At 47.6% G+C, this 14,973-nt stretch overlaps 5 protein-coding genes across 5 annotated transcripts; 2 read left to right on the top strand and 3 right to left on the bottom strand.

Annotated features, from left to right (window-relative positions):
• Positions 1–68: 68 nt before the first annotated feature.
• On the bottom strand, positions 69–863 carry ABOM_009885 (uncharacterized protein; the record flags this gene model as incomplete). Its single annotated transcript, XM_022537013.1, has 1 exon — positions 69–863. The coding sequence occupies one exon, from the start codon at positions 861–863 to the stop codon at positions 69–71; it is 795 nt and encodes a 264-aa protein (XP_022385443.1).
• A 1,687-nt stretch (positions 864–2,550) lies between these two features.
• ABOM_009884 (alanyl-tRNA synthetase) lies at positions 2,551–3,363 on the top strand (the record flags this gene model as incomplete). Its single annotated transcript, XM_022537012.1, has 1 exon — positions 2,551–3,363. One exon carries the CDS (start codon positions 2,551–2,553, stop codon positions 3,361–3,363), a length of 813 nt encoding a protein of 270 aa, XP_022385410.1.
• A 2,476-nt stretch (positions 3,364–5,839) lies between these two features.
• On the top strand, positions 5,840–6,241 carry ABOM_009883 (uncharacterized protein; the record flags this gene model as incomplete). Its single annotated transcript, XM_022537011.1, has 2 exons — positions 5,840–6,060; positions 6,121–6,241. The coding sequence occupies 2 exons, from the start codon at positions 5,840–5,842 to the stop codon at positions 6,239–6,241; spliced, it is 342 nt and encodes a 113-aa protein (XP_022385406.1).
• Positions 6,242–6,456: 215 nt separating this feature from the next.
• On the bottom strand, positions 6,457–11,870 carry ABOM_009882 (uncharacterized protein; the record flags this gene model as incomplete). Its single annotated transcript, XM_022537010.1, has 3 exons — positions 6,457–6,613; positions 6,678–7,899; positions 10,007–11,870. The coding sequence occupies 3 exons, from the start codon at positions 11,868–11,870 to the stop codon at positions 6,457–6,459; spliced, it is 3,243 nt and encodes a 1,080-aa protein (XP_022385412.1).
• A 1,006-nt stretch (positions 11,871–12,876) lies between these two features.
• ABOM_009881 (uncharacterized protein) lies at positions 12,877–14,044 on the bottom strand (the record flags this gene model as incomplete). The annotated part of the gene is made up of 3 exons (XM_022537009.1): positions 12,877–13,230; positions 13,283–13,601; positions 13,659–14,044. 3 exons carry the CDS (start codon positions 14,042–14,044, stop codon positions 12,877–12,879), a joined length of 1,059 nt encoding a protein of 352 aa, XP_022385411.1.
• Positions 14,045–14,973: the final 929 nt, after the last annotated feature.

The raw sequence follows: 14,973 nt of genomic DNA, 5'->3' as shown, positions 1-14,973 counted from the left end.
ATCAAAGTACATTTAAGATAAAAGACTTTACAGACTAAGACGCGGGTCGACTCGTAGTGTATTCGCCTTCATAGAGCCCATTCCACAGATACTGACTCAGAATACATGCAGCCTGTCTCCCGTATCCTCCCCAGTAAGACAAGTTCGTAAATGGTCTGGCTCTGATATGAAAAGTACTTCCCATTACCACCACCGTCCTCCTTGGTTACACCAATTGCATAGACATCCTTCCCCGAACGTCGTTCTTTGTTCACAAGGCGGACGATTTCTAGAGCCTGACAGATAGGAAAACTTCCTTCCTCGAGGATTGGTATGGATAGGAAATCTTGCAGCCAGTTTTGAATCCATAGACCCATGTCCAAGTCGGAACATCGCAGAATGCAGGCAACCAATAAATTAGAAATACCAATCGTATAGACGTTCCGTGTGGCACACTCCACTTTACTAAGGCCGGCTACTATACGCAGGAGGATTCGCATCCAACGGGTGATAGATTCGTCATTGACTGGTGCTGTCCGATCACCAGATGCACATTGTTGGAGACCGTTTAGAAAGCACTCGGACTGCATAATTCGCGCAACGATATAATAGGCGTAGTTCATGGCGAACGGGTGACGCTGAAATCGGAGGGGTGGTACATGCCCAGTATTAGGCTGAGCTTCGTCGAAACTAGGAGACGACGACTCCATTGGCAGCTCGATTGGTGTTAATTGCGAGTGCCATTCGTTGAGTTTCTTTTCTTCTGTCCTTAAAAGGGAAGTGCAGTCATCCATTGAGCCTAAGGTGTTGTCCAGCGGAGGTAGATGAATATTCCACCAGAAAGAAATTACTGCAGCGGTATTGATCCGATGCGACTCGGACATAATTGATGTAATGATAGCTCTTCGGGCTTTCGATGAATGTAGGGCTGAAGTTATCTCCGACGGAACAGATAACGATGCTTGATAGCGCTGAAAATGTAGTGTACTAAAATACATCCTCAGCCACCAGCCTTGATATCTCGACTGTAGCCATGCTGCAATGAGATTGCTGCCGAGCGCGTCTGACGATAGGCGCGAACGATGCAGTTGGATGAATCTACCGATACCGTCAAGATGACAGTGGAGAGCTCTGAAATTTCCCAATACTGACTCCATATAGCAGAGTAGAATCAAGGTTGCTAATATCTGTGACGGGCTTGAACCCACTTTACTCCCGTGTAGCATACGGGCGATCTCTCTGACGGCGGCACCATAATATTCTTGACTATAGAGTAGGTGATCTTTGTTGGGTTTGAACGATATTCCGTTGCTCTCAATTGCTTGCCTTTCTGGTAGCGAGCGACTCAAGTTGCAAGCAGATAATGCTAGGAGAGAGTTTTTAAGAGGTTGGTATCCATGGGCTAACGCGCTGATGTCATGAGAGAGTAGGCGTAGGGCTCCAACACATGTGTCTTCCCAATGCGCAATATAGAATTGCTCTGTCCCTGACCGGGTTAACTGCGCCAGGCTATTCGTCCCTATCTGGCCTAGCGGTGGACTCTTTGCGGCGATACCTGATACCAAACCGCCCGAGAGATGAGATACGCTTGTAGAATGGGAAGTCGTGTTACCGCTATCATTACCGTTAACTTGCCGGCGAGTTTTCGATGGCTTTTTAGGTGACACTTCTACATTGCGAAACTGGAAATCAGGCTCATATTTTTCACAGACCCGGCCAAACCGCGTGCATGCAGTACATGACGGCTTTTGCTCATCGCACTGTGAATCATCAGCTCAGCAGCTCTAAGACTGGGGCCAGAGCATCAAAGACCTTCACCCGGCGTTGGCGACATGGTTTGCATCCTGAGCGGGTACGAATGATGTTAGTCTTCTTTGGTCTAGGAGGCGCCGGTTTATACATGATTGTGGTTGTGGTTGCGGTTAACTTCAGATTTAGTATGGGAGTAGGATTGGCCAACGTTATGGAAAGCTCTTCACCTGACCCCACCTGACTAACCTTACCCCAACTTACCGCCAACATGAGCTCCTGTCTGGGTATCCTGTGCCATATGCAACAAAGTATGGAAGGTAGGCGATTGCTGTTCATGTCTGCCACTGGATCATAGGCTCAGTTGGGTCAGCATCTCGCCATTGCCGGATTTCCGGTACGTGGTCAGGTTCTTCTTATCGTCACCATATAAAGTAGACTCTCAACCGGCGGTCGAGAGCCACGAGAACGGCGGGCGTTCTATACATACTCCAACTTGCATCCGTGTCGATGATTGGTTCAAGTAGAAGCCCCGTACTCCAAACCTCCAGAGAAGAAACAAGAATCACCAGAGCTCTCGCTTATCAGGACAGATAACCGTAATAGTGGAGTCGATCCACCTTCCTAATGAGGTGCGCGGGAGCGACGATATCGGGAATCCCAGCCTAGAACAATCTAAACCAGGACATGCCAGCGAAGATAAATAAAAAGGACAAAATTTTTCTTTTCTTTGTTTTCTCCTCTCACATCAATCGAGAGAAATAGTAAAATGGTACCTCCATGCTACCGTGGGCCTTTCACTCGTAGAACCCAACCACTAACATGACTCACCAGGATAAAACAGAGCTCCTCTATTTAAACGACGCTTCTCTACGGCAATGGACAACTACGGTCCTCTCCTGTCAGCCGATATCGCAATTAACAGAAAATGAAAAGAGTCTCGCAAAGACACTTGCCCCGGAAAGCTTCGCTCTCACCACCCGTGAAACAGTATTCTACCCACAAGGCGGAGGCCAACCCAGCGATACTGGCGTGATTGCTCTCGCAGACACAAGTAACGGCTCCGCCTTCAAGGTTCTGCTTGTTCGGAAAACCATGGATGGGACTGTCCTCCACCTGGGGGAGTTCACCGATCAACCCTGTTTTGCGGACGGCCAGTTAGTTTCGCAGGTTATCGACGGGGCAAAACGCGACTACCACTCCCGGCTCCACACGGCGGGGCATATCATTGGTCTGGCCATGCGACTGCTGGCTCCTGTTCTTGGGGACAGAAAGAAGGTGAAGGCGAACCATGCACCGGGCCAGGCCTGTATGGAGTTTGAGGGCTTGCTTTATACTGAGCATAAGGCAGTCATTGAGGATAAGGTGAACGAATTGGTAGGTATGAAACTTCCTGTTACTACTGAGTGGTGGGATGAAGACCGCATAAAGAATGCCGACTTGAATATGGTGGAGGGGTTGCAATTGGGGAACAATGGGCAGGCGAGGATTGCCCTGATTGGAGATATTGACGCCAATCCATGTGGTGGAACGCATGTAGAACATACTGGTTTGACCGGGTTTATCACCATTCGCAAGATTGCCAGGCAAAAGGGGATCAGCAAAGTATCTTATGAAGTGCCTGTTTCAATGTGAGATATGAATTTTTCAGCCTGATCACGCCGAGTTTACCGTAGGACTTTGATGTACTATAAACGTAACAGGACTAAGAGGATTCTCACTTTGACTTTGAAGGGTGTGTTGTAAGTTTGTAGAATGAGGCACAGCGGTATAGATCTGAGGCGATGATAGGGGGGGGGTCAGCTTGGACCTCTATCGAAAATATCGGAGCTGCGAAGGTATGAATATATGGGTTAGAGCAAGAGGATGCCAAACTGTGCCAACATAGACGGCAGAGAGTCCGCTAGACTTTCGAATGCTGTAAGCCCTACCAGCCTTTCTATATGTGTTGCCCTGAAAACCGACTATTCACGTAGATGGTTAGTTGAGGTTAGTTGTGACTAACTTTCACTCTGTCCCGAATAGTAGTGACAGCCAGTGGGCTACGGTAAAGATACAATGTCTCATAGACCGGTTATATACACTCTAGCAACTACTTCGAGTTCTAATCTTACACTAAGTCCTTGGAATCCCATCGCCACAGCCGCAACTAGTCTATTGTATTACTATATACCTGCCACCTACTTAAAGCTGAACCTGGGCAGAGGGCCATTCCTACTCGGACCTTTGGCGAGCAAGAATACAGATTCTGCCGAAGAAAGAGAGAAAAGAAAGCGTGGGAAGAAAACACACGTAAGAGCCACGGGACGGTGGCGTTCATCTTTACTATCCCAGGAAGAAAAGAAAAGAAAAGAAAGCAATATTTCTACCAATTGAACCTCTTATGCATCAGCCATCACAAATCTTCGTGTCATCAAAAGTACCGTGATACCCCGCGAATTGAGGCGGGCCCCGATGCCCAACTTGGTTTCCTATATCCATTTTCATGAAACCCAGAAACGTGATAATCTCACATAGGAGCTTAGTAGCCTATACGGCATATAAAGTTTTATGCAACAGGATGTTTTCTACTTGAATCCGATGTTTTCTTATCTATATAGCCTGAGGCACGTGATTACTACGAAGCTTTATCCTTTTTAAAATAGCAACCTCTATCTACACAGTACTAACCGAGGGTGACGAGAGCTTTTGCCAGTTGGAAGACAACTCCACTAGTTTAGAAACCTCACGAGTTGGGATGAGCCGCTTTAGTCTCAACTAGTGATGTCTCACAGTGTACTGCCAAGAGTCCCCAAGAACGATTAATGGCCCCTTGCATATAAAAGCCTCAGGGTCTGGATGTCAGATATTACGCCCTCAAGTTCCACATCTGGAATCCTTTTCAAGGCAACAACTTTTACTGATCGTCACCGGCTGAATAAGATCACTGCCCCCCCGGGACCCACGTATAGCCTTGTGGTCATGAAGATCACCAGTTCCCCACTGGGTCGGAAATAAGTGCGCTGTGCGACTGTGTCAGCTCAGCTTAAAAAAAAAAACAAAAAAAAGCCTCTAACCTGATTCTTTCCTTAAATCCTGATTCCTGACTGGGAGCTTACACTCCGTTTCCCTTGTATGGTTCTTGGTACTAATATATTCGGTAAGCGATTGGGTCGGGCCACCTCTGTGTTCCATGGTTCTAGAACGTGGCCTTCATTCCAAATATCTATATCTCGATTTTCGACGAATTTAGTTTCTATTCACTTAAAAAGTTTGTATGTAGTCTATGACATACTAGAAGAATAAACTCTGAAGTTGACAGGCACTAGTGATCTCTAATTACAATTTACCATTGTAAGATCAATTACGACGTACTTCATGTAGCTTACCCTAAGTAAGCGGAAGCGCTAACATTCCGGGCTGAGACAGTGTGACCCGCTCTGCATCAGGGATGTATCATGTAACATCCTAATTGGAACCTGTTGCTTGGCGATCTACACACCTGCATGCTCAGCTCATCAGCTCAAGGACTTCCCCGCGCACGTCGAGGGAACGTCGACGAGCAGAAGCCCTACCGGTCGGTAGATCATTCACTGGTAATAGTAAGGCACCCGAGGATCGTTTCCTGGTGCAGTGCCGTAGGGGCTGCTTACACGCATTCACCTCTGTAGTTGCTTTTTCCAGGCCACCCTCCGGAGTCATTCGGTAGCCCTGGGGGAATGCGATGCATCCAAATTGAGGCTGGCTCGGGTGACGTACCCCACAATCAGCAGATGCGCAACCTTCTGGCCTTGGTCGGCACGGGTTGGCACTTCCTCTGCCATCCTGTAAGATGGGGGCGCAAACCCAATGAGGATATTGGCCTCCCGACAACACGTCGGAGGTGCAGAAGGCGTTTCCCTTGCCTTGGCGTCGACGCAGCCTGTGATTATGGCTTGTAAGCCTTGGCTACGATGCATAATTCATGTGGATATTCCAGGGCCGGGGACGTGCCTATAAAGGAGGGATTGCGCTCCTTCAAACAGGAGACAACCTTTCTCAGAACCAGCATATTCTCTTCTTTATCCAGAATCTACATCAGCATCACGCTTAAAGCCCATCTCACTCATAACCTCAATTGTCGTGATACAATATGAAGATCTCTACTACCTTTCTCTATACCTTCCTCGCCATCACCACTCTGGGTGTTGCGAGCCCTACAGGCAACAACGCCGTTGCTGCCGAAGATGTCACGCCAGTGCACGCTAGAGCGGAGTCTCTTTTCGACAAGCGTAAGAGCTGCAGCGGTGAGAGGAAAGACTCGGACACATGTGGCGGAAAGAAGCTCGCAACACAAAACTCCTTTCATAACTGGTACATTACCCCTGTTGTCTTAGAAGGGACCTGGGACACTTTGCTAATATAACCTGATAGTAAAACGATAACCAAGGGCAAGTGCTGCGCCAAGAATTCCGACGGATCCGGAGGAATCGACGTGAACAAGGGAGGTGGTGAGAACTGTGGTTATTGCTTCAGTGGCAAATGCTCTGCCTGATCGGCCTTGGCATGATGATGTCTCGCATGGCGTCAGAAGGTGGATGTTCAGGGATTTGTTATACAGGATATCGGCGAAACTGCCCTCTAGTTTGCGGTAAATAGCAAAATTCGATATCACCAAATCTAAGTCTCGGGATGTGTGCCCACAGTAGAACATTCCGTTTGAAACAGTATGAATATGGCTATTCCTTTCACCCCCACGCCTTGTACGCACTATGAGTTGTATTCGTTACCAGTCTGGGCTTTGAACGCTGCCACCACCTCGTTGGAAAATTCATCATCATCCTGTAGGTATAATTCTTCCAGTTTTGGTGCATGCTCTGCGATTAGTTGCGCAAGCACCTGGGCGTTTGTAGCCAATGAGGATGATCTTGAATTCATAGAAGCTGTCAGAACGTAAATCACGCTATAGAAGCCATGGGTGATAGGCTTACTCTGATGCTCGCTCCCCAGATACTGCTGCTCCGAGGTCAAGCTGTCTTAACTGTGGAAAGAGCGGTCGTTCGATGGTTGACCAGCCATGCAAGTCATAGGAACCAAATATCTCACAAGATTCAAGTTCACGGCAATGCGTTCCTAGCGAAGTGATCGCTACTATTGACAATTTGCACTGGATCTGAAATACCAACTCCTGGAGATGATGCATATGCTCGAAAATCTGGATGAACTCTTGGTCTGTGAATGCGGGGAACGCTGGGGGGTCCTCCAATGAAGATATACACAGTCTGCGTAAATTCCTCAATCCCTTGAGTGCAAGTAGGTCTGTGGCGGGCCAGACTCCTTCCTGACAAAATACAATGTCAAGTTCAGTAAGTTTTGACAGGGACTTGACCAGTGGCAAAGGGCTCAGCTCGTTATCGTCCACGGTCAATACAAGATTAGTAGCAGATTTAATAGCTGCAGTGAGGGGTTCAACTGCTTTCGATTTCAATTGAACTGTGAGGCGCTGGATAGACTGGAAAGGGGCCTCTACCCCATCAAAGGCTCTCTCAATCATCCCATAGGTGATGGTCTTTCCCAATTCCAATTCCTCAAGACCATTATGACGGGCAAGGTAGGCAAGCATCTGGTCGTCGACGAAAGCATCCATAAAAGATGGAAGATGGATTGATCTCAGAGATCTGCAACAGTCGAAAAATTGTATTAGGCGCCCGGTGTTTATTCCCTCGAATGCATAATCGATCAAAACGCTCTGTAATCGTGGACAACGCGTTTCCAGTTGGTTAAGCAAGTCTTCTGCCGGCTCAGACCCATAAAACCTGAATTCTTCCAAGCTCGGTTGTATGTATTGACCAAGCCATAATTTTTCTCCATTTCCTGGATTATACGAGTCGATTGTCAGACGCTTTAGCCTTGGGAACTCTAGCGTACGGAAACGTGCATGTTGCTTTCCGTCCTCTGAACCCCCAAAATTTAGCTCACGAACCTGACGCGCGTAGAATTGGCGGTGGTGGTCTAGGCTCGAGGCTAAGGCTTCCACCGGTGGCTGTTGCCAAAGGACACTGATGGCTTCCGCAGCCCATGACTTGTTCACCAAGGCTGCCGATCGCAGAGAAGGGAGATCATCACTGAGATACTCCATAACTCGGCGTAATAACTCCGGTAGAAGCGGCCCACTGAAAAAAGCTGAGTTGATTTCAACGTCTAACATGTTCCCTGGATGCACTCATCAGCAGCATGAACCAGACAAGGGTAAAAAGAATAAATAGACATCGTAACATAATGGTGTCCATAAGCCTACCATTGGTTGCGTTTGTCTCCATAGCGACTGATAGCTTGGGGTATGTTAAGCCGCCAGATAAAAACAATTCACCTAGTGTTCTGACTCTGTGTTTCCCTTGATTAACAATGGCCACGAAAAATACCTGGGGCGGGGACTCGGTAGATAATAAGACAATAAAGAGATGTACATACAGAGAGCTAAAGAGGAGTGGAAGTAAGAAAAACGATCTCGAAGGGCAAAGTGCGGGACAAATCATCAGCTGACATAAGTTGATACATCAGGATCATAAGAGCAAATAATAATATCAATACTAATGCTAATACTAATCAGCAGGGGAAAAAGAATAAGAGCCGATTTTTTTTTTACTAAAGTTTCATTTTTGATTAAGTTACTAACGGTGTATTCTACTGAAAAAGTACTTCAAATAGTGGTAATAAATTGGGGGGTCAGAATCTTGCAGTTCAGCTGGGGCAGAAGGTCTCTTTTTTTTCTTGGATGATCGCCATTGGGGCAAGAAGAAAAGAAACAAATAGAGCTATACGAGAGGTTCAATAGTGTTTCCGGTTAAATACATATTCCACGTCATTCAGTATATATTTCTGTACTATAGGCACTGCCACTGCCCGTATTATCTAGTTCTATATGTCCAACCAAAGAAACGTAGTAGACTAGGAGCCTACTTTGATATTCTCGCCGAGCTTACACCTGGCTTAAGCACTACTTGTGTATATGGGAAGCCCTGTTCCCTATATCTGATGGTCGTAAGTATTGAGTTGGTATAGGATAGAGGATTATTTACACTACTCCTCTCACTGATTTAAAAGACTGGTAGAATAGCGGATACGCCTAATGGCTGTCCGATGATTTCCGCATAACCACCACTCTTGCCGGCATCTCATTGTTCAGCGTCAGAAGCGACTAGCATTGGAAGCGCGAGTATCCTCCAGTACCAAATTATTAAACATTTCAGTCGGCAACACATCAGTATGATATTCAAACCTCAGCTGCTCCACAGAATGTAGATGTCCAGTGGACCCAACCAATAGTATCTTGCTTCTCTAAGCTTGATTAGCCTAAGCATCAAAGTATCCATGGCCATGTAAGACGAGGACTTCTATTGTCAATCTTCTCGGCTTGTCCGAATTTTGGAACTCTCTCGGGCGGGTGTCCCAATCGACTTCATTGGATATAGACTTGGGTTCGGGTCGGTCGCTCGGGTCGGGCTGGGTTGAATTCCCAAGGTACCAAGGGTTCAACAGTTCAACCCGAGCCGTACCGAACCGAACCCCGTCCGTAAGCCAGGCGGCCTTCATATCAGCAGCTCTAATGTCCTGGATTTCTATTGTTCTTGTGGCTCTGGAGATCCGTTATTTCTTCCATTATTAAGAGACATTGTATACGATACACCCCAAAAAATTCAAGTATGACAATAACCAGGTTCCGACTGTGATCTGGTCGATGTTAAGCAGTAGCATCAGGGGAGTGGGAAATCGATGAAACTCAGTTGATATGAACTTAACAGGTGTACGTATGTCTCCGTCTGGTCGCGTGGCAAGATGGGCTTGGAAGTAAACCACATATGTGATCAAGCTTTCTTAGAGGCTATTGGACAAGGCATGTATTGTCCAGTCATGGTCCAAGTGTAGAAAAGAGGCCCACTTTCTCAGTCGGACTTGGGATATCCGTATGGCCTCCATAGCTTTGAAATGGATATGAAGTTTTGTCGCTTTCTGGAAGATGAGAAGAAATTAGGCGAGTATGCACGGACGAAGGTGAAAGGAGCTGAGCAAGTCACTTCGTATGGCCGAATCAACTATAAGAGCTGAAATATGTTTCAAAACAAGGTACAATTTGTATTTGACTAGTGTTCTCCACATTCGACTAACAGGGAGAACACAAAATAAGAGATATGAGCGGGCTAGGTTCACGCGAGCGTAACTGGAATACATAATCAGCGTACAGGAACATATACGCAGAGGGACATCTGATACTTACTTTCCCAGTTCCAGTCCTTCATAACCCTGAGCCAATGTAACTCACCTTTAATGGTATAGTTGATAAACCCCGCCCTTGTGACAGGATCTGTCCCTTTCTGAAATGCAGCCGAGTCCGGGAAATCCGATGACCTTGGACCTGACCGTGTTTCCGCAGAAGGCGGCTTCAGTCCCTCTTGACTTATAGTGCTGTCAATATTGCTCTGAGGAACACGGAGTGAATCGTAAAGCGTCGTGGTATCCATCGCGCGACGGCTTATTATGGGAAAAGGTCGGTGAGCTTTTATCAGGTCACGTAGGCCGTGGCGTGTCTCAAATTCGTCCCTCCTTCGCCATACCTCTATTGTCATATCTCTACATCGATATGGTACCACGGTCATCAAGCGTCGGGACATGAGCTCCCAGCGCTGACGAACCCACTCTCGATCGTCATCGTCGAACGTCTCACAGCCTGCTATCATCAACGGAAATATTTGCGCATGTATCGTCCGAGATGATGGCGGTGTGGTGGCGAGAAAGACGAGAGTTTTCTGCGCTAATTTCGATATTGAACATGAGGCAGGAAGCTCCGGGACTGCTTGCCGAAGGAGTAGAAGCGCAGCGCCTCGGTATGCCTCTGCGGTCTGTATTAAGTCGGAAATATTTGAGCTCTTGCTGTCCGAGTCTACGGGTGAGACCCAGCCTTCAAGAGCCATCTTTATCTCAATAGCTTTCGAGATTATCGCAGGAGAGTTGCGATTCTCCGGTCGGCCGCGGACGCGACGGACAAGCTCCACCAGGCGGCCAATTGATGGAAAGAGTGCAGTACCACAGCCCATGAGCGGATCAATCTCCTTTTCGTCTATATGAGGCAGTATAGAAGTGTATGTGGTCACGGACTCGGCGATCGTGGTACCTGTAGGCTCGGTACATGTCAAGCGAGCAAGGACGTTTCTGTACAACCAGGTATTGATAAGGAATTTTAGACATTCCAGTTCACTGTTTATAGGCCCCGAAGCAAAGCGTTCCTGGATAGCCCGTTGAATGAGTACTTGAGCATCGTTGAGATGAGTGATCCCCGTTGCTGATGCGTGACAATCCCAGGACTCGGCGAAGGCAAGGGCGAGCCTGGTGGCAATGGCAGCCTCCAAGGACATCCTGCTGTTGTTCATACTGATGACGAGAGCTTGGACGCTAAGATTTAGATGCTTCATGCTGAGTAGATTAAGTTGCTGTTGGGTATTGCTTATGTGTGCACACGTCATTGCGGCTAGAGCGTGGTAAAGCGCAGGACAATCACGCGTCATAGGCCAGACAAGCCCTTGCCATGGGTCCATGTTTTCGTCTTCCCTGATAGACAGTATATTGGACGTGTGCCCCACGAAGAGACGTCCAATCATCTCCTGGCTATCGTCTGGGAACTGTAGCTGCCGGACAAGAGTATCCAATTCATTTGGATCGGAATTGTCGGATCCAAGTATATCGGCATTGAAGCCCCCGCCCGGCGGGATGTCATGTTGCCAATGGACCTCCTCAACATCAACTCTTTGGAATCTTTCATCTTTCTGGATAATCTCTTCATGGCTTTGAATGGCCCTGCATAGGTCATCGTCGCTTGCTGAAGCGTCTTCAGTTGTCTCCAAGCCCAAGTCATGAAGTCCTGTCAATTCGTGGTTAGCCGGATTCACTGCAACCGCGGATGAGAAACAGTCAAGGTAGGGAGGCTCCGTAGATGTCCCGGTAGAGGAACTGTACATCCTATGCACGATTGACTGCTCTTGGCCTGAGAGTCCAAAAGGAAAGTCACTAGCCATGTCCCCCGTACCGACCGCTGTGCTGTCTGCTGCGAACGTCTCATGCAGGGCCGCTGTAGACGGGTAAAGTATGTTAGCTAGGGGGGTCCAGGGATCGTCAAAGACAGCCTGTGCCATGGAAGAATCAACAGGCGCGTCACTATTTTCTCGGAGCGAACGATAGGATGATTTTGTCGGCCGACGCTCTCTCATCTTCCGAGTACCTGTAGGGGATTAGTGATGCCTTTGGAAATAGGTAATTGGCGCATTCTATACAGTACCATCACCTGCCACACGCTCATTGTTAATCTTTTCCACGGCTCTCCATCTGAGGAAGTTCGGATAGCCGCCACAGGTAGTTCCTTGACGAGAACATTGTTGACAGGACGGCCTTGTCTCGTCGCATTTTACCCGCCTCGCTTTACATGTTATACATCCTAAATTTACGCCATCAGTCTTGGTTTGAGCATATAATTACGGAGCGGGATTCAATACCATTGCGACTCTTTGTCTGCTTTTGTCTTGGCGTCGCTTTCATTCTTCACTGCCTGTGCGCTGAGAGGGATGGGTCCGCCTTTCTCAGTTGCGCCGTGGAACCAACATGGCGGAAAAGTTACAAATGACTTGAGCAAGGCAGAGGGAGGGGTCGATCATGTGCCATGATAAGACCTAACTCAAGACATTTCTAGTGGGCCTGGTCTAGCCTCATCCACCTTACACATCCTCATACATAAACAAGCACTAATCCTCAAATAGCAAGGAGATGCTCTATCTTGGATTTTTCATGACCTATGGTAACCACGTCTAAGTCTAAGATTCCCGTGGTCTTATCAATTGGCTCACCTAGACTGACAGCAAACCTACTCATGATAATGTTATCTCTCTAACCCGGATACGCTGCTGGCCATGATAAGGCACACTCCTGTCTCCGCATGAATGCGGGTCTTTTCCCCACATACCTCCCTCTCTCCGCATTTGGCTCGGATTTCTTAAACGGCTGGTTCACTTACGTGCGCATGACTTAATCAGGGGATGTGAGAGAAGAGCAAACACGTAGATTCGATAAACGCTAACTAACAAGCTCAAAATAGAAGTTTCAACACTGTAACCATCTTCAAAAGTGCTGTCTAAGGAACGAAGGGTGCTAATTCTCATAGTCGAACATCTCTGTCAACATGGACTCGATGTACTCCTGTTGCTCGCTGAGCCAAGCTCGGGCACCCTCAATATCAAAGCGTCCCCCTTGGCGTCGACCCTTCTGAATCAGCTCAAGTTGTCGGTCAACGCGAGCCTTCAGGTTGCGCATTCTGTACTCGGCATAATCATGGTACAACTCATCTTGGCGGCTGATACAGCGAACCGTTGTAAGAACAGTGTCATCTCTCGCGAATGGTGACTTGGGCCGGAAAGGTGTGATAATGGAAATGCGCTCTCCGCCGCCAAACGATTTCAGCGCCATGTGTTCGATATAACGGCCCTGCATCACAACAGCCGTTCCCTAGAACCGTTAGTAAACTACAGATGAAGACATCGGAATAGTCGTAGCTTACCATCGTCGGCCCGCGCGTTTTCATGGTGCTTCCATCACCCGTACGGATAACCGTCTCCCCGCCGATCATGTCTCTGCAATCCGACAGCATAGTCACGCAAACGAAGGGAAAACTGTCCCTGTGCCACGCGAAAGCCTCGCTATCTCCATTTTCACCCATCTTCTCAAGCTCAGCCTGTGTGGGCTTCTTCTCGTTGAAAGAGATGTTGCAATGGCCAATCTCGTAATCGAATGCAGGAACTAAGTCGATCCCGGCAATAGCTGAGACGGCTTCAAGGAGCTCTGGGCAATAATAGGCCTTGTGGATAAACGGAGCGAGCCTGCATATAATGTTAACAGAGGGTCATACTCACAACCATGGATCGGCGATGACTTACTTTGCATTATAGCCTCTAACCATGTTTGATGCGAAGCTGGAAGAGACCTGGCAGTTCTCGAGCATCGCCTCGCTGAATATCTCAGCTCTCATCTGCTTGACGGCATCTTCAGTCCAGAGACTGAATGGCTCAGAGACTGCTGTATCAGAGATACCAACACCCTCGAGTCCAATGTCTGCCATCCTCAAAATCTTCTTCGGAGGGATGATGTTTAGGTGGCGAGCCGGGTCAAATTCCTGTTTTTCAACATTCCGGGCAGACATGACGAGTGATTCTGGTAGCTTCTTAGTGGCCAGTGTGTACTTCTTGTTGGTCGGTCCCACGACTACATGTTTCTTGAAGGTTGGCGTGGGAGCCGTGTTGGCGACGGCAACTGCGGAGGGCATTTTGTCTCGTAGGTTCTCGAAAGATTCGCGTTGAGTGACGCTTGGAGGTTTGTGTGCTTGCAAATGAAACGATCTGCTTGCTATCTGAATTCCTCGCCATTCGACTCTGTCGACAGGTATTTATAATTGGGAACCAGGTGAGGCCCGAAGGTCAGGCAGCGGCATTGTGTACTAACAAGCAGCAACACGCCCTCGATAACATCCTGAAATGCCCATATTCGGCAATCATGGCGTTTCTGAACAGCAATGAAAATTTCTCAAAGTAGTAAATTGCAATCTCGTCTGGCGACAGTACTTCACTACTTCTCACGAGATCAAGGCTGGCCTTACCCACCCCAGAGTATAAATTGCTTAAATAGGCATTAACGGATCTAATTACCCTAACCCGAAGTGGTATACATATTACCCAATACGGAATAGCTCTTTACTGTATACGGGCCAGACCCTCGAGCTTTGTTTCCTTGCATGACCCTTACATTTGAGAATCTCGTTGGATAGCTGTATCAACAGTTTCTTATATCTACCGTGATTATCCGGGAATGTGATACACCTTGCCTGCCTCAAAGTATCAAAGACAGCGACTAACATACAGCCTGATAGTTTGTCGATCAGATAACATCTCATAGATATGTGGAACTGGATCAACTCGGGCATACCTTCAACAAGTAACCTTTCTTGATCTGATATCTCTTATCCTGGTACATATCAGGAGTAAAGGTATAAGCGGTATATCTTACAAGTAAAGCCCGGTTGAACTCCTATGGAGATGCTTCATTCTATCCCCATAATTGTGGGAGAAGAAGCCACTTAGGAATCACATCGCTAGGCCTACTTAGGCAGCTTCAACAGTATTTAAAATGACTATGAGTAGTGAGGAGCCCTGCTATTAGAGCTATAACTGGGACCCGAAGTAATCCGTGTTAGTTCAG

The sequence above is a fragment of the Aspergillus bombycis genome (assembly GCF_001792695.1).
Source record: "Aspergillus bombycis strain NRRL26010 chromosome Unknown contig00105, whole genome shotgun sequence".
Lineage (NCBI taxonomy): Eukaryota > Fungi > Ascomycota > Eurotiomycetes > Eurotiales > Aspergillaceae > Aspergillus > Aspergillus bombycis.
The sequence above is the reverse complement of the archived record's forward strand: the minus strand, read 5'-3'. Positions and strand labels throughout refer to the sequence as shown.